This window comes from Pipistrellus kuhlii, unplaced genomic scaffold (genome assembly GCF_014108245.1).
Source record: "Pipistrellus kuhlii isolate mPipKuh1 unplaced genomic scaffold, mPipKuh1.p scaffold_m20_p_16, whole genome shotgun sequence".
Lineage (NCBI taxonomy): Eukaryota > Metazoa > Chordata > Mammalia > Chiroptera > Vespertilionidae > Pipistrellus > Pipistrellus kuhlii.
In genome coordinates, this window is record NW_023425471.1 from 4,640,350 (window position 1) to 4,664,906 (window position 24,557).

General features: G+C 38.5%; 1 protein-coding gene across 4 annotated transcripts in view; it reads left to right on the top strand.

Moving 5' to 3' along the window:
• The window catches only part of NHS (NHS actin remodeling regulator), a 333,341-nt gene extending 309,175 nt beyond the window's left edge, over nt 1-24,166 (top strand). For 2 of the 4 annotated variants that reach the window (XM_036439580.2, XM_036439583.2), the window contains exons 4-9: nt 3,279-3,341; nt 5,449-5,641; nt 8,313-8,444; nt 11,296-14,274; nt 14,556-14,682; nt 20,060-24,166. In XM_036439580.2, the coding sequence (XP_036295473.1) occupies nt 3,279-3,341; nt 5,449-5,641; nt 8,313-8,444; nt 11,296-14,274; nt 14,556-14,682; nt 20,060-20,672 (4,107 nt within the window). In that variant the 3' untranslated portion in view covers nt 20,673-24,166. The remainder of the gene's footprint in view (nt 1-3,278; nt 3,342-5,448; nt 5,642-8,312; nt 8,445-11,295; nt 14,275-14,555; nt 14,683-20,059) is intronic. The other 2 variants (XM_036439581.2, XM_036439584.2) reach the window with 1 other exon arrangement.
• Nucleotides 24,167-24,557: the final 391 nt, after the last annotated feature.

Below are 24,557 nucleotides of genomic sequence, written 5' to 3' on the forward strand. Positions count from 1 at the left end.
CCATGCAGAGATGCCTGAGGTATCAGTTATTTTGCAGTTTTATTTCTAGATAATTTAGGAAAAAAATCTATGAACTGATTATTGCATTCATCACATAAAATTCTAATCAGAACAATTTTACCTCCTTTGACCAAACACCTAGAAAAGATGTTTCTTTAAAACACTATACTAACATAGTTACTAATTCATGGCAGAAATAAAAACATAGCCTATTTGGATATTATAAATCAAAATACTCTGAATCAACTGACTATCTGCAGGGATTCAAGTGCTTGTGTCTAGGTGGTAGAACCAAAGAACAAATCCTTCCACAGACAAGCTCAAGAGCACCTAATTTCATCCCTCACAAGCAAGAGGTTGGAGTCAGTATCAAGAGAATGATTAGTTAAAAAGGAATATTCTGTGGAGTGTAACGCACAGAGACCTTGACTTAATATTCGTGACCCAAACTGAATAGTCTGAGCAGTCTCTCTCTGGACTATTTTTAGTTATTTCCAGGTGTTACCTCATGCTTGTTTAATGGGACTGGGGATTTCTCAAACAGATAAAAAAAATTACTCCTTATCTCTCATTCCTGAAAAAAAATAACAGAAGTGACTTAGGAGATATAAGACAAGTTACCAAAGTTAATATATTAATATCATTAACCTGTTAACCGGGGAGTTCCCTTTTTAATGACACAACCTGTAACCGGTGAGTACTCTTTCACTAGGACGTGTCAGTACGTCACGCCTGGAGGACATAATTTCATATATTTTTTTAAATTTATACTTAATGAAAATAAATGAAATATATATATATATATTTTTTTCATTTATTTATATCTATAAAGCACAAAGGAAAATACAAAATTACAAAAAAAAAGAATACCAACAAAAAAAATGGACACGTCGAATTTAAAAATTATAAATTTTACAAACAATGATAAAGATTACAAAAAAATAGCCGAAACTGGTTTGGCTCAGTGGATAGAGCGTCGGCCTTCGGACCTAAAGGTCCCAGGTTCGATTCCGGTCAAGGGCATGTACCTTGGTTGCCGGCACATCCCCAGTGGGGGGTGTGCAAGAGGCAGCTGATCGATGTTTCTCTCTCTTCTCATCGATATTTCTAACCCTTTATCCCTCCCCTTTCCTTCCTCTCTGTAAAAAATCAATAAAATATTTTTTTAAAAAGATTACAAAAAATATATACTGTCCCTCTCGAGGCGCAACATATATTTCAAGGATGTATTCATACGTCCTACCCGTTCCCGATATTGTTTATGTTTGACATATTTATAAGTCCCGCTCAGTTAACAGTTTTCTGCCAAGCAGTTTCCTGCTGTTTTACTTTTTGAAATACTTTCATGAGACACCAAAGCCTTTGGTTTCTTGGAAACAAATTCCTTTACCATGTAGGTTTTGGTGTCAGGCTCCTTTTTTTCTTATTTCCATGAGTTTTCCCTCTATTTGTATACCCCAGTGTCTTACTTGAGACCTGCACATCATTATCTGTGACTGCTTCTTATGAGAGAGCCAGATTAAGTGTCTGAACTCAGGCCACATATGCCATATCTATCAAAATGATCACTTTCAGTGGGGAAGCCATAGATAGACCCTACAAAATCATTTGTCTTAAATAATATATAGATCAAAATTAACTATGCCTGAGGAGATGGCGTTTGCTATGCTTAAAAACTAATCGACAACAATGCATACATGCCAATGGCTTAAGAATAACTAGAACCAGCATTTGTCAGTACCATGACACCAGTGGAACCAAGAGTTGCTTGTGGTTTCCTCTGTTTGTTTTCACCTATTTGCACTAAGATGGTAAGTTCTCTTGGAATTTGTGGCACCTGCTTTCTCCTGAGATTTTGAGTATGACTCTTACTTTATTTTGGTTTCCTATCACTGTTAAAAAGCGCAGAACTGGTATCATTCAAGTTTACAAATAGTTTGTTAGAGCTCTCACAATGAGGAGGCATTTTGTTGGCATCATGAAAGCCTGAAAGGAAAATGAAATATAGCTCCTGACCTCTAGAAATTTTCAACTTAATAAATGAAAAAAAGACACACCAGGGATAATTCATGTTACATTAAAGTCATGCCACATGGAAAATGCTGTAATAGAAGTCCAATTGAACCCAACGCTGGCATGGTTTAGAATTTTAAAAGAGTTCTAATGTCTTAGTAGATACTGAAAAGTGGATTCTGGTTACCAGATTAGTCTCCAAACAAGATCAGCTACATAATTTCCGGGTCCCAGTGCAAAATGAAAATGTAGGCCCCTAACTCAAAAACTAAGAATTTCAAGACAGTGACGTGTGAAGTCCTTCTCAGTGCGGGGTCCTGTGTGACTGCACAGGTCACATGCCCATAAAACTGTCCCTGTCATCAAATACAGTCAATGAATATGAGCAAGAGACAATTTCTGAACAGTCCAGAAGAGGGCTTTTTCCACAGGAAATTTTCTTCCAAGTAGTTCATAGGAAAATAAACTCACTCCAAGGAAAGATAATAATTCATTCTTTTCCCAATTAGCAAATGGGATTGGTATCTGAAAGATAGAAAATTAAAGTTACAATTTACAAAAACAATTTCACAGATCTTTACAGCTGCAAAGTAGGGCTAATAATAATAGTGATAGTAGTAGCTGATGCTAACATATAGAGTTTATTATGTGCCAGGACTTTTTTAAGTCTTTTGTGATATTTACTCGTTTAATCCTCAAAACAGTCCTGGAAGGTAGAATCTATTATTTTTATACCCTACAGATGAGGAAACTGACCTTAGAAGAGTTGAGTAATTGGCCGAAACCGGTTTGGCTCAGCAGATAGAGTGTCAGCCTGTAGACTGAAGAGTCCCAGGTTCGATTCCGGTTAAGGGCACTTACCTTGGTTGTAGGCACATCCCCAGTAGGGGGTGTGCAAGAGGCAGCTGATCAATATTTCTCTCTCATCGATGTTTCTAACTCTCTATCCCTCTCTCTTCCTCTCTGTAAAAAAGAAATAAAATATATATATTTTTTTAAAAAGAAGAGTTGAGTATTTGTTCCAGTTACATAGCGAATAAGTGATAGAGCCAGGATTTGAACTTGGTCTAGCTCCAGAGTCTGTGCTCTTAAGCACAATTTACGCTACTTCTCATAAAATAAAAATGAAGGAAGGAAGGAAAAAGGAAAATGTCATCCCATTACATTCATTCATTAATATCATATATTTGTCTTAACCAGGGTATACAGTGTGTTGTGTGCATGTTTTAATTTTTTTTTCTTTTTTTTGCATTTCATGTTCATAGTTTAACAGCACCCGTTCGCCCTCCCCCACTGAGTGTTGCCACATGACCCCATGGAGTAGAAAGGTACTGGTTCTCAAAACATTCCATTGCACCCTACTTCACTCTCTCCAGGCACTTTCACTTTCTTCTCTTTATGGCAAACTCTGTTGTTTCTAATTAGCACAGATATTCTTTTAAATCAATTTAAAGAATGGGTATTTTCCTAACTTGAATTAAAATATAACTTAGACAGCCATGCCATTCATTGGCTTTTCTTCCCATTTACTTCCCCCTACACACACACACACACACACACACACACACACACACACACACACCTAAGTTGCAAATAAGGCTCTGTTCAACAAGAGCATCATCTAACACTACTCCTGGACTTTGTAGTTCAGAGGAAAGAATTTCCACTTGCCTTATATTTATCAAAACTATAAAGGTTTGTCTTGTATTTATCAAAACTGTAAAGGTTCATCTTCTCAAATAATAATTTTAAAAAAAGACAACAGGGCAAAAGGATTCTCTAGCAGTCAATTGTCCCTGTCACCATTAAATGAAAAGTGCTTTTGTCTGCTGGTCAGAGCCTGTAGTCAGGTCACTATTCTTTCTTTGTTTCTCAGCCCATTGTTATTCAAGGAAGGAATCACCTACAAAATGTGGCCATTGGTGGTGGGGGTTTCTCCCCAGCTCTTGTGCTCGCTCTCTCTTTCTGTCTCTCTTTTTGCATGCACCAAACTTTTTTTTTTCTTTTTGGAAGTTACCTAGGAAACAGTCTTTTGTGCTCCAACTTTATTTGAGCTATTCGCTTCCCTGGGAGTCTGCACAAAAGCTGAAGGGAAAAAGAAGGTTGCAATGTTTTTACTAAAACATTCATGGCAAACAAATTTTTCTCAAAGGGGGGATCATATCCTGTTGAGTGTATTAGGGGGCATTGAAGATACCTATGACAAGGTAAGCAAATGTTGGGGGTTAATTTAAACAACCGGCTCTAGAACCTTCTCTTTAAGGGGACTTAAGAACAGTTTATTTGGCAATATGTGAAATCCTCTGAGTCAACAGGGCATAAGGCTTCCAAATATGAAGATGAGAAAAAATTTTAATGGCCCTGACTTTAGGATAGAATATTATTAAAATCAAACTAGAACAAAAGGAAAATTATTATTTTTTTCCTACAAAGTCTGCCTTCCTCTAAATAATGGAACGAAATAAAACAAGTTTCAGTAATGGAAACTAAGTCTTTTAATAATCTGAAATCAAAATTGGGATGGAGCCTTTTTTTTTTTTTAATAATCTGGGCTAGGAACCCAAACCTGAAATCAAAGTCAGACAATATTAATATCTATCAAAGGTTTGGATGGAGAATTTTCAAATGTCCTATATAATGTCCTATATAAGTCAAGGCTTCTAACTACACAGCTAGAAGAAAAGCTTAGCACTGTAAAGATGAAAGATAATAAATATGGACTGTTTTATTCTTCCAGATTTGAAAAAGAAATTCATTTAAATTCCCCCAACATTATTCATATTTTCACTATAGATTGGTGGGAGATTCTTCCCTTTTGCTTTTCCATGGGCATACAGTATTTTTTAAATGTTATTCACAAACTTCATAGTCCTGGAGTAAAATAACTCCTTGTGTTTTAATCCGGTCTCTCAGATTAGGTGGTTTTTGTCCTTCAGATGATGTGTTCTGGAATGTCTCCTGATTTTTTTGGCACATTTTCAAAAATGTTTAATAGGTAAAAAAAAAAAAAAAAAAAAAAAAAAAAAAAAAAAAAAAAAATGTTTAATAGGCATCCAAATCATCTCTTCCCTTTGATCCTAAGCATCTAGAGCTCTCAAGAATTTCAATAGGAATTTATGGCAAGATGGATATCGAGAAAGTGGCTCTACCTCTTACTGCATTAAAGACATTTTTCTTTAGATTGAAGTTTAGGGATTTCTGGTAAAATTCCATTAGACCTGAAAAACATATTTATTTAACTTACTTTTTCCTCTTGTGTCACTTTATTATTCAAATTAGAACTTTCAATTAGCTGTGTTTACTATTTATAGGAATTCTTCCTTAGACCTAAAAGCTTATTTCTGACCAAATCTTTCTTAACTAAACTGTGAAATTCCTTATATGTGTGTTATATATAAACGCTGATGGTTGAGTCCCAATGTACTACCTTTGCAGTCCCATCCCCCGGAGGATGAAGATACAGATGCCATGTTAGGACAGAGGCCGAAAAACCCAGTACACAATATCCCCTCCACACTGGACAAGCAGACCAACTGGAGCAAAGCACTACCTCTCCCGACGCCAGAGGAGAAGATGAAACAAGATGCTCAAGTGATTTCTTCTTGCATCATTCCCATCAATGTCACTGGTATTGTTCTGTTCTTTTCTTAGGGGCAATTGGGTCAGAATATTCTGTGTAGAAAAGATGTTCAAAACCTGTGCTGCTGTGGGTACTAATTAAGAATACTGCTTTGTAACCAAGTAATACCTTTTTATCAGAATACAACTCAGAAGATGTTCAGTATGCTTTTGTCAGGCTTTGAACATCAATTTGCATATGTTTCACTGGGCCACTTGTTATGTAAATGATGGACAGTTTCTTTTTGGAAACAAAAAATTCACCAAATAGCTCTTTGGCCATAGCTGACTGAAATAATGGAGAAAGCGGCAGTGATTAATCATATGATAATGATGCATGGCACAGCAAGAAAAAAACTCACAAAAAAACAGAAAACCATGGGTTCCTAAAACTGCAAGTAATGATCCTGTAGACCAAGCATAAAATCTGTTTGCATGCTTCCTTGGATGAAGATAGGCTTGCTTAAAAGATTGTTTAGAATTCTGAAGCGATTTTAGGGATTTTTGACCTAAAAATAGATGGATTCATAGATGAAAGCCGAATTCTACTCTGAAGCCAGAAAGCCTGTCTTCTGTGCACTCTGTTTTCCTCCTTTTGTGTATTGAGAGTGTGAATATTAGTTTAGGTGGAACGCAAGCCTGTCCAGGCTTTTCTGGGAAAGTTTATTGGCAGCAATTGCAAATTCCAGAATTGGATCTGGTAATCTTTGTAAGTAAAATAATGTTATAAAATATTCTAACTTTCAAAGATGGGAATTAAGTGATCTATTTATTGGGCTTTCTTAAAGCTTCTTTAATAGTCATATTTTAACTTATTTATATATTGAAAATTTCAAAATGGCCATATTATGACTGATTTTTTTCATCCTTATACCAAATGACTACAAATTGCATGTTATGTGAGATGCAATTTGGTCATAGCTATTAACCCCATTCAAATTTCTCTCTCATAAAGTGGGAATCAAATGATAACCTTGTATCTGGCATAGTTATTTCCTTCTTGGAAAAAAAGGAGATCTAGTTGGTCAGCTGGCTGTGAGCTGGTGGTTCATTTTCTTCATGACCTATTCAACTTATAGAAGAAATTATTCTCAGAATGTATACCTTATCTGATCCCCATGATCTAAATGGGATGGATTAGGGGAGTTCAGCTGTCAAATGGATCACTTTGGCATCCTGATAAACTAACTTTCAGTTCTGGGGACATCTGATTATTAGCAGCACCTGCTTTCTTCATGGCACTGTAAGTAAAATCTTGTTTTCAAATTTAGTTCTTTGATTATGGGTCTTGTGATTCAGGAAAGGGAAAGATCTTTCTTTCCTTCTGCTTTATTTCAGGAATGCTTAGACTAAAGCCTAGATTATCTGTTAATTTCAAGAGCGTTAATGAGCAAGTTGTTGATTATGCCTATATAAGAAAAAGTGTCTGAGTCTGTATGCTACGTGTTCTATAATTATTATGATTAGAATGAAGGATTTTAATTTTTGTTTGGAATTAAGAAATAAAAATTCCATTAGTACAAATTCTCCAATAATATTGTAATTATTCATTATGTGATATAACATACAGATTTTTCAAAGTGAGTTCTAGAAACTGTTCTCACTGAGATGCTAAGCAAAACTCAAACTGCTTCATTATATAGCGCCACAAGGTTTAACATGCCATCCTGCCCCATATTCAATAAACAGGATAAATGATGAGAAAATCAGATTCCAAAGCATTTTTGTTATCAAGGCTTCCTGAGGCAAAGCTCAATCTGAAAAATCTATGGTGCATGCCTGTGCCAGAGGAGTTTACGTTTACCTCCTTCCTCAGCATTCTAGATTGCATAGGAATGCATATACTGTGTCAATAACGTGACTATGGAGAGAGAAACTAATAGGTATCATGGTCTGCCCCCTGTATTTACTAGAGCAAACAGACACATTGTGTAAGGGAATTCCAGCTTTATTTATAGTTGATCAAGACTGGGGACTGCGTTGTATTTTATTATATAGTGATAAGACACTGGTGCTAAACAAAAGAGTGCCCATTTTAGTCAGTAGAAGAAAGTAGACAGTTACTAGGTGTACCAGTTAATGATGCGGATTTTTTTTTTCAATAGATAGAGTTACACATATGTTGATATACTATACATGATGATTTAAAAAACAAAACTCTAGACTGTTGTTTCCTCCCAGCATGTGTGTATTTTAGGGGTGGGAATAGTAGGTACAGAGGAGAAATACAAAGATGCATTTAATGAAGAGATGGGTCAGAATATGTTAGCTGAACTAATTTGGGTTAACATCTTGGCTCTAAATTTACTATGTATAGATATCAGCTTCAGATAGCCCAGAAAGAGACCTGTAAATAGTAGTAGCTAAAGGTTTAAGTCCTTAAGGCATCATTTCTATGTGAGGGTTATTCTTTGATGTTATTTTTCTCTCCTATTGCTTTTTATTTTCTTTCTTTTATTGTTAATTTTGGCAGTTCAACCTGTTGTGGAGAGCTGCATTCAGGAGTAAAGCTTAATGTACCGCAGCATAATTTAAATAAGAGCTGAATTAGGGCTCCCTTATATTTTTTTACAGCTTAATTCAAATCCTTCCTTTACTTCAATAAATGTCACTGTGTTCCAAGCAAATGAAAATGTGTTTGCAATTTTAAAAGGCTAATGAGATTTATTTATGGGTTGCAGGAGTTGGTTTTGACAGAGAAGCTAGTATACGCTGCTCTCTTGTTCATTCACAATCTGTACTACAGCGGAGACGAAAACTGAGGAGGAGGAAAACCATCTCTGGTATCCCCAGAAGAGTCCAACAAGAAATAGGTGTGGTATAAAACTATTAATTGTTAACATTCTGTTGGGCGCAGAAACCACCTAACTTTTAACCAGCTTCCTTTGAAAAAGTCAACCCTGTAACTTGTAGAGGTTTTGAAAAGATATATATTTGTCCTTTGTTCAGCAAGCCAGATGGTATGGCATTTTAAGTCTCTGTTTTTGACTGAGAAGGTTTAACCTTAGAGATTTAGGCATATACATGCAGGTATTATATTTCAGTCAGTTTTGCTACTTTTAAAATATTTATTAAATTAGAAATCTACACTAATAAGAGAAAAACATGCAAATTGACTATACCTCTGCTATGCCCACAAGCCAATCAGAAGCAAGTATGCAAGTTAACCCAACCAAGATGGCTTGGAACGAGCAGTAGGCTTGGGTTTCCCTGGTGATGGAGGAAACCAAGCTTCCAGCCTGGCCCTGGCCTCCTCTCAAGGCTACTCACCTAGGCTGCCCACACCCCAAGAAAACCCCCACCATGATCCGGGACATCTTCATGGCAAATGAGCTGGCCCCCACCTGTGCACCAGGCCTCTATCCTTTCTAATAAAAGAGTAATATGCAAATTGACCATCACTCCAACACACAAGATGGCTGCCCCCATATGGACACAAGATGGCCACCACAAGATGGCCAGCAGCGGAGGGTAGCTGAGAGGGACCAGGCCTGCAAGGGAGGGCAGTTGTGGGCAATCAGGCCAGCAGGGGAGGACAGTTGGGACCAGGTCGGCAGGGAAGGGCAGTTGGGGTGAACCCAGGCCTGCAGGGGAGGGCAGTTAGGGACAATCAGGTTGGCAAGGGAGCAGTTAGGCATCAATCAGGCTAGCAGGAGAGTGGATAGGGAGTTATCAGACTGGAAGGAAGGCAAGTAGTTGGGAGCCAGTAGTCCTGGATTATGAGTGAGGTCCCATATTGGAAAGGGTGCAGGCTGGGCTGAGGGACACACCCTGTGCACGAATTTCATGCACCAGCCCTCTAGTTATAAATAAAATAACAAGTTTCGATGAAGATTCATTTTCAAAATATACCTTTATTTGAAGAGATACTTTTATGACATTAACTAGAGGCCCATTGCAGGGAGTTTCCTGCAAGAATAGGGCTTCCTGTGGCAGTCTTCGCCGCTTTGCCTGCTTCCCTCCCTTCTCCACCATCCCACCTGCTTTCCTGTCATCTCTGCTGCCCTTCTTGCTTGCTTCTGTGCAGCTTCACTCCCTTCTCCAGAGCTTGACTTCCTTCTACACTGTCTTTAGTCTTCACTCTGCATCTGGATATGCAAATTAACCTCCATCTTGGTTGGGTTAATTTTTATACTCACTCCTGATTGGCTGGTGGGCATGGCTTGTGGGCATAGCAGAGATATGGTCAATTTGCATGTTTCTCTTTTATTAGATAAGATAATTAAAAAGGTAAATTTCAAGGATGCTCAAATATTGAATAATGATAACACGATATTCTTGATGATATTTTTCCTATTGTTTTCTGTTCAATGTGTTTAAGATATTTCTTCATATCTTTATTATTAGAGACCTTGTGCACAAATTCATGCACCGGTCCCTTGGTCTGGCCTGCAGACATCCCCTGAGGGGTTCCAGATTGCAATAGGGTACAGGCAGGACCAAGGGACCCCACCAGTAGGGCCTGGGAGGGACTTCAGGAGGGCTCCAGGGCATGTCCAGCTCATCTCTCCCAGTCCCATTTGGCCGGATCCTAGCAGCAAGCTGCCCTACTGTTGGAGCATCTGCCTCCTGGTGGTCAGTACACGTCATAGCGACTGGTCGAACAAATGGTTGGACACTTAGCATATTAGGCTTTTATTATAGAGGCTTATTATATCATCTCTTGTAAATATTATTTCGTATGGTGAATTCTTTTGAAGCACTTCTTTTTAAAAATATATATATATATTATTGATTTTTTACAGAGAGGAAGGGAGAGAGATAGAGAGCTAGAAACGTTGATGAGAGAGAAACATTGACCAGCTGCCTCCTGCACATCCCCCACCGGGGATGTGCCCGCAACCAATGTACATGCCCCTGACTGGAATCAAACCTGGGACCTTTCAGTCCACAGACCGACACTCTACCACTGAGCCAAACCGGTTTTGGTTATAGTGAATTCTATTATTTTTATTTAATTATGTTTATATTACAAAATAAAAAAATAAATAGTGCCCAAGAAGATAAAATGGACTTTAGTTTGAAAAAACAATAGTCACTTATTGGGACAAAGTAATTTGATATTGAAGAAAGAGAATTAACAAAAGATCTAAAAGTATATCTTATCTTAGAAAAATATATACTATATATATTACATAGGTGTCTATATCTATATCTATATCTATATCTATATCATCTATATCTATTTAATCATCTACATCTATATTTAAAGATATAGATCCTTCCTTTGGCAGAGACAGAAGGAGAGTCCCCAAAGCATTTTAACTTCCTATTTTTATTTTAATCCTCACCCAAGGATATGTTTTACTGATTTTAGAGAGAGGGGGAGGGAGAAAGAAAAAAACAATTCATGTATGAGAGAAATATCAATGGTTGTTGCCTCCCATACTCCCCCTCACTGGGAATTGAACCCACAATTTAAGTAAGTGCCCTGAGTGGCAATTGAACCAGCAACCTTTCAGTTCATGGGATGATGCTCCAACCCAACTATTCCATAATGGCCAGACCTCCTAATTTTTTATGCTGATTTTTTTTTCTGAAGGACAAAGCTCCAACATGCACATGCCAGCACCCACATTTGTGGGTGTCTCTCAAAATGTCTTTTAGTATGCAGTTGTATAAAATATCTCACTAGCTTTCCATGTGCCATGAATCTTTCCATAGATTCGGATGAATCGCCCGTGGCCAGAGAAAGGAATGTGATTGTGCACACAAATCCAGATCCTTCCAACGCTGTCAATAGGAGGTCTGGAACCAGGGACTCCGAGTGCCAAACTGAGGACATTTTGATTGCTGCTCCATCCAGAAGGAGAATCAGAGCTCAAAGGGGTCAAAGTATTGCAGCTTCTCTTTCACATTCAGCTGGCAACATTTCTGCCTTGGCAGACAAAGGTGATGCCATGTTTACAACTGCAGTGAGTAGCCGCACAAGATCTCGGAGCCTTCCCCGAGAGGGCAATAGAGGCGGAGATGGTGATCCCAAAGTTGGTCTTAAATCCTCAGCATATGAAGAGGGAGAGCCTTTCGTGGGTGACCAAGAAAGAATCCCTAATGATTGCAGTGAGGCCCCCAGTAGCCCAAGTGCCCAGGAACACCAGTCTGCTTTGGATCTGGCCTGTTCTCAACATCTTCACAGCCCCCAGCACAAGTTGAGTGAGAGAGGGAGGTCACGTCTGTCCCGAATGGCTGCTGACTCTGGAAGTTGTGACATCTCTTCCAACTCAGACACCTTTGGGAGCCCCATCCACTGCATTTCCACGGCTGGTGTCCTCCTCAGCAGCCACATGGACCAGAAAGACGACCACCAGTCATCCAGTGGCAACTGGAGTGGGAGCAGCTCTACATGCCCCTCACAGACCTCAGAGACAATCCCTCCTGCAGCTTCTCCTCCTCTCACTGGCTCTTCACACTGTGATTCAGAGTTGTCACTAAACACAGCTCCTCATGCTAATGAGGATGCCAGTGTCTTCGTGACAGAGCAGTACAATGACCACTTGGATAAAGTGAGAGGCCATCGGGCAAACTCCTTTACCTCCACTGTGGCAGATCTCCTGGATGACCCCAATAATAGCAACACAAGTGACAGTGAGTGGAATTACCTGCACCACCATCATGATGCCTCCTGCCACCATGATTTTAGTCCTGAACGCCCCAAGGCAGACAGCTTGGGCTGTCCAAGCTTCACAAGCATGGCCACGTATGACAGCTTTCTGGAAAAGTCTCCATCAGACAAAGCTGACACTAGCTCTCACTTTTCAGTGGACACAGAAGGATACTACACCTCCATGCACTTTGACTGTGGTCTGAAAGGTAGTAAGAATTATGTCTGCCACTATGCATCCCTGAGCCCAGAGAATGGCCAGGCCATTGGAGGTCCTCCTACTCTTCCAGACTGTGCTTGGCAGGACTACTTAGATCACAGGAGGCAGGGGAGACCAAGCATCTCTTTCAGGAAACCAAAGGCAAAGCCAACCCCACCTAAAAGGAGCTCATCATTGAGGAAATCTGATGGAAATGCAGACATTTCTGAGAAGAAAGAACCAAAGATTAGCAGTGGCCAGGTCCTGCCTCACAGTTCCAGGGATATGAAGTTGCCTCTTGATTTCTCCAACACGCCTTCTCAAATGGAAAATACCAATATTCCCACCAAGCAGGAACCTTCCTGGATTAACCAGGATGAACATGATAGTAAAGAACCTCAGTTAGAAACTTCAGATATTCCACCATTCAAAGATGAAGGTGCTGAATCAACTCACTATGCAGACCTCTGGCTTCTAAATGACTTGAAAACAAACGATCCCTACAGATCTTTATCTAATTCAAGCACTGCTACGGGTACCACAGTTATTGAATGCATTAAATCTCCAGAGAGCTCTGAATCCCAAACATCCCAGTCAGAATCAAGAGCCACCACTCCATCCCTTCCTTCTGTTGACAATGAGTTTAAACTGGCTTCACCAGAAAAGCTGGCTGGCTTGGCATCTCCTTCAAGTGGCTACTCAAGCCAGTCTGAAACACCAACATCTTCTTTCCCTACAGCTTTCTTTTCTGGTCCATTGTCTCCTGGAGGTAGCAAAAGAAAACCGAAAGTCCCAGAAAGGAAATCCTCACTACAGCAACCTTCTTTAAAAGATGGAGCTCTATCACTAAGTAAAGACCTTGAACTTCCAATTATACCTCCTACCCATCTTGACCTAAGTGCTCTTCATGTCTTTAATAAACCATTTCACCATCGTAACCCATTGCATGTTTTTAGTCATAATAAGCAGAACACAGTAGAGGAAACACTGAGGTCGAATCCTCCACCATCCCTTGCAATTACACCAACAGTCCTGAGATCTGTTAACCTTAGGTCCATCAGTAAGTCTGAAGAAATTAAGCAAAAAGAAGGCAATAATATGGAACACCCCTACTTAGAGCAAAGCACTCTCACAATTGCTGCCCCATCTCCAGGTAAGATTAGACCACATATAGCTAAGAAATCAATATCACGTCAGTACTCCACTGAAGAACCCATATTGTCCTTTTTAGACTCCTCTGCAGTTGAGATGGGATCAGATAAACTACAGTTAGGAAAAAAACGTGCTTTTGATGGAAAGAATCATTGTGATCCAGAAAAAGTAACCTCAGCTGGTAGCAATCTTGTAGATTCAAGTGCCACAAAAGACCAAATGCATATGGAGAGTGAGTCTATTCCAGAAAACGCACCAAGTAAAAACTGTGACTTTCCCAAAGAAGGATTCCAAAGGGTCTCTGCTGCCTGCTCAAATAACTTGGATGGTAAAATGCTACAATATGGAGCTGGTCCAGATGGAATCCTTGCACAGGTCCTGAAGGCATCCTCTGTAGAACAGGAGGACATTGTACATCCTGAGTCTGTGGATGAGCTCGCATCTCAATCAAATTCAACAACTAGAGCCACAGACATAAGCAATCAACTTAAGCATCAACTTGGGATGAGCCGCTACTATGACAAAGTGCCTGGGAATATGAGCTATGAAGCAGAGCTATCAACTGTAAATTCATGCCCTGAAAAATGTTCAGAGCAGGAAAATATTGCTTCAGGTATTTCAGCCAAAAGTGCCTCTGATAACAGCGGAGCAGAGGAGACCCAAGGAAGTATGGATGAGGTTTCATTGAAAGGTCAGTTTGTCCCTATGAAAAGGGGTCTCATGGTACTTCCTGAATTTTTTCTATCTTATATTCCCCATAATGTGTTTCAGCCCTGTGTGTTGGGATTCCTCCATTATTTATTTTCCCTAATTAAGACAATTGAGATAAAAGCTTTTACTATTGATGGGTTAAAGGAGTGACAGATATAGCTCTCATTTTTTAAATGTCAGTAAGGTTATTTGTTCCTGAGTCAGTGAAGCACAGCAGTATGCAGTAACTTCCTCCTAAAATGCTTTTGTTCTTCATTTAAGAATTGTCACCAAATGATGACTCCATGATTTCACCACTTAGTGAAGACTCTCAGACTGAAGGGGAAGGTGTGTTTGTATCGCCAAACAAACCTCGAACAACTGAGGATTTATTTGCAGTCATTCACAGGTGAGACAACAGTATGAAAGGTTTCACTTCTTATGGTGCTTCTCATCAAGTGCAAATAACAGGGAAGCCTTGTGTAGTTGTAGTACATTTAACAACAACCCCTCCCTCCCCCACAAAATGCAGCAAAAAATATGTTCCCAAATCAAATTGATAGACTTGTATTTAAGTTGGGAAATATGAGTCTTTATATTGATATATAGTTAGACTGACCTCAATTGAGAGACTTCAATAAGAACTGCTGAGGAAAGGTTTTTTTGTTTTTGTTTTTTTTCCCTTGGAAAGACATTTTGGAACAAATTTTTATTTGAAAACTATTTGTGGTTAAGTAACTTAAGAGTGAAAGCTCAAACTCTAGTGCAATCTCTGGTTTTAAGTAATATCTTTTATTTAAAAAAATGCTCAAAGCTGTAATCCTGTATAAACAAATAAATGTAAGTTTATTCACTAAACAGAGCCCCAAACTTGAGACGACAGTGTATTAAAACTTACCCATATATTATAGCTCAGAACAACTAACCACTGCCCCCCTTTTCCCTCTATTCCTAAAACTTAAATTTCTTTAATAACACTGGCCTTCTCTAAAATGAATGCCCCATATCCTGTGAACAGGGGGTGTCCTCTAAGCTGCTTTTTAGGACAGTGTTGTGTCCATGCTGCCCTTTCACATTCTCTCATCCTTCCCCTGCATCTTTGTAGTCAGTGCCCATAGGCAAGAATATTTACAACCTGTGACTGAAGAACAGAACAGGAGCTAACCCTTGGAAAGTGAACCGATATCAGACTAAGCTACCCAATCATAGTGTGTCTACTCCTTTCATAACTGGACACTGGCATACACAAGATAACAACCACAAAGGTTTCAGTGAACCCAAATAAGGCTGGTTTCTAATTGCAAAGCCGACATTATCTCTATCCTATGGATTTTTAGAATACTTATCAGTGAGCTGAGTCATGCTGAAGATTCATTGAATGTACACTGGTTTACTTATCAAGATAAATAATATGATGATGGGTACCTAAGTTTGGTAGACTTACTAAGTTTTTAAATTTATATTTGCGTGTGTTTAGTATATATGAATGTATGCATGTATGTGCAGCACAGTGACAAGAACAATTTTGTGTGTGTTTTTTTAAGGGAAAGTTTTTTTTTTATATTTCCTTGTTCTTCTTGCAAATGCAACACAATTCAAACTTGAAATATTTAACCCAGAAAATAGAAATCCAGTCATTTTAAGATAACTGCCATTAAACTTGGAGTATATTCCTTTATATTTTTCCCATGTGTAATAAACACATATTATATTCTAACTTCTATATTTTATATTTTTTTCTTTCTTTTAAAATATATTTTTATTTATTTTATAGAGGAAGGGAGAGGGGGAGAGATATATAAGCATCAATGATGAAAGAAAATCATTGATTGGCTATCTCCTGCACACACCTCACTGGGGATCAAGCCCGCAACCCAGGCATGTGCCCTGACCAGGAATCAAATCTTGACTTCCTGGTTCATGGGTTGACGATCAACCACAGAGCCACAATGGTCAGGCTATTTTTTTTTTTAATTACAGTTAACATTCAATATTATATTAGTTTCAGAAGTACCACATAGTGGTTAGACATTTATGTAATTTATGAAGTGATCTTCTGATAAGTCTAGCACCTACCTAGCACCATACAGAGTTATTACAGTATTATTGACTATGTTCCCTAATTTGTAATTTACATTCCCATTACTATTTTCTAATTGTGAGTCTGTACTTCTTAATCTTTTCACCTTTTTCACTCACCTCCCTAGATCATTACATCTGGAAATGTTCAGTTTGCTTTCTGTATCTGCATCTGTTTCTGTTTTGTTTGTTCGTTTATTTTGTTCTTTAGATTCCACATATAAGGGAATTCATATGGCATTTGTCTTTCTGTGTCTGACTAATATCTCTTAGAATAATATCCTAAAGGTCCATCCATGTTATCACAAATGATAATGTTTCATTCTTTTTTATGGCTAAGTACTTTTCTATTGCATATATGTACAACAGCTTTTTTTATACACTTGTCTATTGATGGGCATTCGAGTTACTTCCATATCTTGGCTATTGTAAATAACATTGCAATGATCATAGGGATGTGTATATCTTTTCAAATCCGTGCTTTGGATTTCTTCAGTTAAATACTCAGAAGTGGAATTGCTGGGTCATAAGGTAGTTCTATTTTCAATTCTCTGGGGAACCTCCACACTGTTTTCCATAGTGGCTGCATGAACCCCACAATTCCAATTTGCAGTGCATGGACTAACCAACACTTGTTTATTGATTTATTGATGATGGTCATTCTGACAGGCATGAGGCAATATCTCATTGTGGTTTTAATTTGCATTTCTCTGATGATTAATGATGTTGAGCATCTTTTCATAAGTCTATTGGACATCTTTATGTCTTCCTTAGATGAACGTATATTCAAGTCCTCTGCCCATTTTTTTTAATTGGGTTATTTATTGTTTTGGTATTAAGTTGTATGAGTTCTTTGTAAATTTTGCATATTAACTCCTTATATCATTGGTGAATATCTTCTCCCATTTTGTAGGGTGTCTGTTTTATTGATGGTTTCCTTTGAAGAGCAATGTCAGGGAGTTTGTTGTTTATGTTTTCTTTTAGGAGTTTAAATGGTTTGGGATCTCATATTTTAAGTCTTTAATCCATTTTGAGTTTATTATTGTATACTAGAAGCCCAGTGCACAAAATTTGTGCCTGCGCCGTCTCCATTCTGGGACCCCTCAAGGAATGTCTGACTGCCTGTTTAGGCCCAATCCTACTGGGGATCGGGCCTGAACAGGCAGTCGGACATCCCTCTCACAATCCAGGACTGCTGGCTCCCAACTGCTCGTCTGCCTGCCTTCCTGATTTCCCCTAACTGCTTCTGCCTACCAGCCTGATCACCCCCTAACCACTCCCCTGCCAGCCTGTTTGCCCCCAACTTCCCTCCATTGCTGGCATGGTCACTCCTAACTGCCCTCTCCTGCAGGCTTAATTACCCCCAACTGCCTTCCCTTGCAGTCAAGGTCTCCCCAATTGCCCTTCCCTGCCATCTTGTGGTGACCATCTTGTGTCCACATGGGGGCAGGATCATTGACCACATGGGGGCAGCCATCTTGTGTGTTGGAGTGATAGTCAAACTGCCTCTTTTATTAGATAGGATATTAGAGGCCTGATGGGGGCCAGCTGGTTTGCCCTGAAGGGTGTCCCGAATCAGGGTGGAAGTTTCTTTGGGGCTTAGGGCAGCCTGGGCAAGGGGCCTGTGGTCATTTGAAGGCTGGCCATACCACTTGGCAACCCAAGTGGAGGCCCTGGTATCTGGAATTTATTTACCTTCTACAATTGAAACTTTGTAGCCTGGAGCAGAACCAAGACTTCTGCTTGCTCCATGGCGACAGGGGATTTATGTATCTTCTATAATTGAAACTTTGTAGCCTTAAGTAGAGGCCTGGGCCAGCCATGGCAGACGGAAAGCTTGGCTTTCTCTATTGCCTGGGAAACCCAAGCCTCCCTCCTGCTTTCTCCATGGCAGTAGCCATCACGGTTGGGTTAATTTGCACACTCGCTCTGATTGGCTTGTGGCGTGGCTTGTGAGCATGCTCTTGGTGTAGTGGAGTGATGCTTAATTTGCATATTACTCTTTTATTAGATAGGATGGTGTAAGAAGGTAGTCTAGTTTCATTTTTTTTTTTGCATGTATCTGTCCAGTTTTCCCAACACCATTTATTGAAAAGACTGCCTTTACCCCATTGTTTGGTCTTGTCTCTTTTGTCATAGATCAATTGACGATTTAGGTGTGGGTTTGTTTCTGGGCTCTCTGGGCTTTCTATTATGTTCCATTATTCTATGTTTCTGTTTATGCCAGTACCATGCTGTTTTGATTACAATAGAGTTGTAGAATAGCTTGCTATTAGACAGTGTGATACCTCCAATTTAGTTTTTCTTTTTCATGATTGCTGTTTCTACTCGGACTCCATATAAAATTTTGTGACTCCATATAAAATTTTGGATTATTTGTTCTAGTTCTGTGAAAAATGCCACTGGTATTTTGATAGGGATTGCATTTGTCCTATAGATTGCTTTGAGTAGTATGGACAACATTTGCTATTGTTAATCCTCACCTGAGGATATTTTTCCCGTTGACCTGGGCTGGTGGTGGAACCTGCAACCCACGTACTTGCCCTTAACGTGGAATCAAACTGGCAACCCTTCTGTGCATGGGGCCAATGCTCTAACCACTTAGAAATACTGGCCAGAGTAAGGACATTTAAAAAATATATTTTTATTGATTTCAGAGAGGACAGGAGAGGGAAAGAGAGAAATATCAATGATGAGAGAGAATAATTTATTGGCTGCCTCCTGCACTCCCCACATGGGGATTGAAACTGCAATCTGGGCATGTCTCCTGACTGGGAATGGAACCATGACATCCACATAGGTTGACACTCAACCACTGAACCATGCTGGCTGGGTGAGGACATTTTAAATAAGTTAATTCTTCCTATCTGTTAGCACGGAATATGCACCCATTTATTTGTATCTTCTTAAGAATGGTTTTGTTTTCTTGATAACTTACAGTGTACAAAGCTTTAAGAGATCCAAATGTGGTCTAGGTTTTCAGCTACTCATAGGAAATTGGTTTACTGATTAATACATTGTTGATGTTCCCAAGCAGCTATGGATAATGTTATTTGCAGCCCAAAATGGATTAACTTATTTAAAAAGTCATATAAGAATTTTTTAATTTAAAAAGCAGATCAAATAGTATAATTCACACAAGACATCCCCCCCCCACACACACAGACACATATATCCATCACCCAAGTCTGTAAACCAGCAACCTATAGCTAATCCTGTCTCATCCACAGTTCCACCTACTTTGCTCTTCTAGTATTTATTGGAATATCAAACATCAAAGCATTTTATCCATATTGGAGAGAGAGATTTAATAAAAGAAAGCTGCACCTCTTCACTGTCTACATTCTAACCAGGAGTAAGACAGCAGTATTTTCTTATACTAAAACATCCCAATAAGTCCTCCTCTGGAACCTCTAGCCTCCACATTAGTCATTATTTGAAATGGTCATTTCCAAAATCTAATTTGTGTCCAATGGTTATCAGATAATTTCCCTCCATCTGTATGTGCTACAAGGGTAAGGACTGTATTCTATGCCTCATCTCCACAGTCATGATAAGTAGTATCTGGTCAAATAGGGTGCACCAAAATGCTCTTTAAGGAGATGTGTGAACGTGACTTAATATTTTCCATTTCATAAAAATGTAACTGGACTGAGATTCCTCCTTTTCTTTCTTTTTTTTTTTTTCTTTCTTCCTTTTCTTAAAAGGTCTAAAAGGAAAGTACTTGGAAGAAAAGATTCTGGGGACATGTCTGTTCGAAGCAAATCAAGAGCTTCCCTTGGCAGCAGTAGCAGTAGCAGCACTGGTTCCGTCACTTCACCCAACAGCAATGTGACCACCCCCAACAGCCAGAGGTCTCCTGGCCTTATCTACCGAAATGCTAAAAAGTCCAACACGTCCAATGAAGAGTTTAAGCTGTTACTCCTCAAGAAAGGCAGTCGTTCGGATTCCAGTTATCGCATGTCTGCTACTGAAATTCTGAAGAGTCCCATCCTGCCAAAACCTCCTGGAGAGCTCACAGCTGAGTCTCCCCAAAGCACCCATGAGGTCCATCAGGGGGCACTTGGGGCCGAGGCATTGTCCCCACTCTCTCCAGTCTCCCCACGAGTTAATGCAGAAGGGTTTGTTGCCTCAAAGAACTTTCCCACCTCAGCATCATCAAGGGTTGGACGTTCTCGGGTCCCTCCTGTGGCCAGCAGCAGCCGCTACAGTGTCCGCTGCAGGCTGTACAATGCGCCCATGCAAGCCATCTCTGAGGGGGAGACGGAAAATTCCGATGGGAGCCCGCATGACGACCGATCCTCCCAGAGCTCAACATAGGTGGCCTGTGTCAGGCTAGCTATCAAAGGCCAAAACCCTTAGTCTGTGAGGATGGGGGAACAGAACAAAAGGCTAGGGAGAAGTCAACATGTCATGGGGCACCATCACTTATGAATTCCTAAATATTTGCTGGGGAAACAGAAGGTGGTTTGGTCTTTCTTGATTATTTTCTGTTTTAAGTAGCTGCACTGTCTTTCATATTTTTCTTTAGCTTAGTTTGATTTACCCAATTCCATTCCTTTGGATAACATAGAATTTTAAAATGTCTGCTTTTCATGAAACCTGTAAAAAATTTTTCCCAGAGCTGCCTATTCAGAAAAGAAAACCCTCACTGTCATAATTCTTAAAAGGATGAAATTACTCTGGAGGTTTGGTATTTTTTTACATTAAAATGAACTAAAGTAAAATTTAGAAGAAAGAACTACACACATGTAAATACCATATTTTTGATAAAAATGTGTAAATAGATTTATCAATGACGAGTGGACATGTGGCCAATTACCTACTGCACACCAACTGTTTATAGAACACAACAGATAAAGTGTAATAACTGTATTCTGTGAATACCATTTTCATATTAATTACCATATTTAAATGTCCACCAATATGATTTCTGAGTGATAAACCTCATATATTAATCTTAAACTGGTGAAATAAAGGAAATCTTGAGGTCATATATTGAAATGTGATTAATTTAAAATAAGGAATTCAGACCTAATTATTTTTGTGACAAATTGCAGCACCAAGCAAGCTAATAGTAATAATCACATGGCTATGATTTGCCATATGGTAATTTGGATAGAATGAAAAGCATGCTTTTGATTTTTTTTAATCAATGAGAAAAATCATCATTCTCAATACAAAGCCCTGAACAACAGCATTTGACAGTGTCCTTTAAAATTTAATGTTTCAATGAATTGCTTTAAAGAGAATGAGCAGGGAAAACTAGTTAATTTTAGGTTATGTTTTATATTAGGCTCCCGGAGACATAAAAAGTCATAATCTAATGACTATAATTTTAAAACTCCTTAAACAGTCTAGAAATCAGCTCCAGGTTCTTTAACAAAAATAAAACATGAGCATGCTACAGAGTTGTTGATTTATCAGAAATACCTGCAATGAGTTTTCAGTGAAGCTTCTCTCTTGTGCTGATGAGATTTGTGCTACCTAAAAATTAACAGAAATGACACTGTGAACAATGTAGTTGGGAAATAGATATGTGTATATGCATTATTTATATTCACTGTTAAGCTGGGAATGGGGAACAGCTCTGGTTCACAATGCTACATACACCTGAGTTTTTGTCTGATTTTACTATATCTGCTTGATGGCAAAGGGGGAGGGGTGGTGGGTGGGAAAGGAAATGTCAGAGCAAGTGTTCTGATAAAATGAAGGCAGGGAAACAAGCTGAATTACTTGAAATTACTTGAATTTTCTTGTCTTAAAATTGAAAAAAAATGTAGTTACAAGTTGAAATCTGCAAATAGTTTTTACACCTCTGATTTTAACAAGAACTGATGTTAATGTGTGAAATGTCAGAAATATAAGTAGTTATGTATTTAGAAAATGTTTTGAATGGGAAAAGGTAGCAAGCAAGTGGAGAGAACTAAGGAGGGATATGGCCTATAAAAGAATAGAATGCAATTAGAATGATAGAACACATCAGAGTTACCAAGAAATTGATATGTGGCTGGCTTTAAGCTTATGCAAGTAGTATTTGGGAAAGTAGGATGTGTGAAAAAGTGGGCGTGGTTTTGATTTCATTCATGCAATATGAAGGGAGAAACCTGGTCTAAGCAGATGCTGTATTTAAAAATAAATACTTTCTAAGATGTTACAGATTGAGAATTTGAGAATCTGATTGCTGTTGGGTTTTTCTGTTTGTCTGAAAAAAAAAAAGAACAAGTCTGGCTTCTACTATTTGTTTTCACCTATCAAATTGTGTTCCTTAATTTCTTGTCATCCTTGTATGTAAAATGGGTACAGGGGTTGGTGGGGTAGAGGAGGGAGAATGTGTGTGTTTGTGTGTGTGCATGTGCACGTGCGTGCACACGCACGCTCTTGGGCTGGGATAGATAAGCTACCTGGTAAAGGGTACATTTGAACATTTATGAAATGTTACACTTTTTATTAAAAGAAATATGTTTGCGGTTTGAAAAAATATGTACCATCATTCCTCATTGGAACCCATGACTTAGGAAAACCAACATGGTTTGACACCACATGGGAACATGAACATCTTTTTCTCATGCTTTGAAAAGTACACTTGGCAAAATTTAAAAACAAAATAAAGTTTTTAGACAAATGTGGTAAGAAACAGTCATTTCCAGTCACAATAGGCTATCTTTTGTAATTTTCATAAAAGCAGTTCGTTTGCAGTATGGCTTTGTGTAGTTAGGGGGGTTTAAAGTGTAAAGAAAGGTATGTGAGCTTTAAAAGTGGTTCTAAATCTTGAGTACAAAACATAAATTGGCTTTAATAAATGTCACCTTTTTATTATTGGCATTAATTTAAGTAATGGTACCATGTATATCTTAAAATACATATTGACTTGAATTGTGAGGCAATAAGATACCTTCTGTATGTAACGATTATAGAACTAACCCTTATAATATAGTTTTACTTATTTTGTTTACTCTAAAAATCTATAGTAGAGTTTCTCTATTTTATATTTCATAGATTTAAAGAAACCCAGATAAAGATGGATTTTAAATTTACTGTGGAAAATACTATTGAGTAACAAACTTAAGGGGAAAAAAAGCAAGGAATTCCTTAGGAATCTGGAATATTCTACATGGCTTTATTACGTAGTATATAAGACCAAAATTTAGAGGCTGTCTTCAATATCACTGCCATCTTGAAGCAGGGTACACACATTAGGTATTTCAAAAAAAATCAATCCCGCTCTTCTTCTGTTGTTTGCACTGATGCTAATTTTTTGTGCTTTTATGTTTATACAACATGTCTATGTTGTGTGGGTGAAATTTTTTCCTTAACTTTTTGATTTTTTTTTTTATGTTTTGGCTAAGTAGAGGACATGGATTAGTTATAGCAAACAAAACACACTGTTTGCTCTTGCCAAAGGTCAGTGAGTGAGTACAGTTGCTGCAGTGATGGCTGATTTAGAAAACTAGATGGTGACAAAAATTGAAAACTCTGATGCGTCACTATTTTGGTACTAGAACCAATTCATGCTGGCCGAAAAGACAATGGTTTATGGACTTGCATCCATTTTGTATTTTTGTAATATTTGTAAATATGAACTTTTTAAATTGTTGCAAAAAAATTGTTTCTTTTGTAAGATGTTTTCAACGTTTACATTCAATTCAAGCCTTTGTATATTTTAGAGCTGTGCAACACTTTAAGTCTTGTATTTATTTTTAGTAAAAATGGTGACAGTTTCATTGTGAACCCCTTTAAGAAAATGTACCAGGAAAGTTTGATTACCTAGAAAGTGTGTATTGAAACTGCAAATAAACGTGACTGCAATTAAACCTGTTTTTCTCTTCATCTATATTATAAAAGGCCTGTGGCTCTAATGCCTTAACGACCAAAGACCAGTGCCAGTGGGCAAGGCTATGAGAGCTGCGAGATGCGTGCAGGTGGGCGGAGCTGCGAGATTTCGAGCATTGGCTTTGTAGTTGTTACGTAATTGCATTCTTGGGGTTTCACAAATACAATCATTTTACAGAGAAATGGACATAAAGGGGAAGACTACTGTGGCAAAAAATATGAGCAAAATAATAATAATAATAATAATAATAATAAATACTGTCTCTACAATGGGCTCTAATCTTGCTTTGTATTTGAGAGGAGAAATAATACATTTCCAATGTTGGATTACTTTTCTGTAGCCCCCCTCTGGGTTAGGAAAAAATTTCTGGC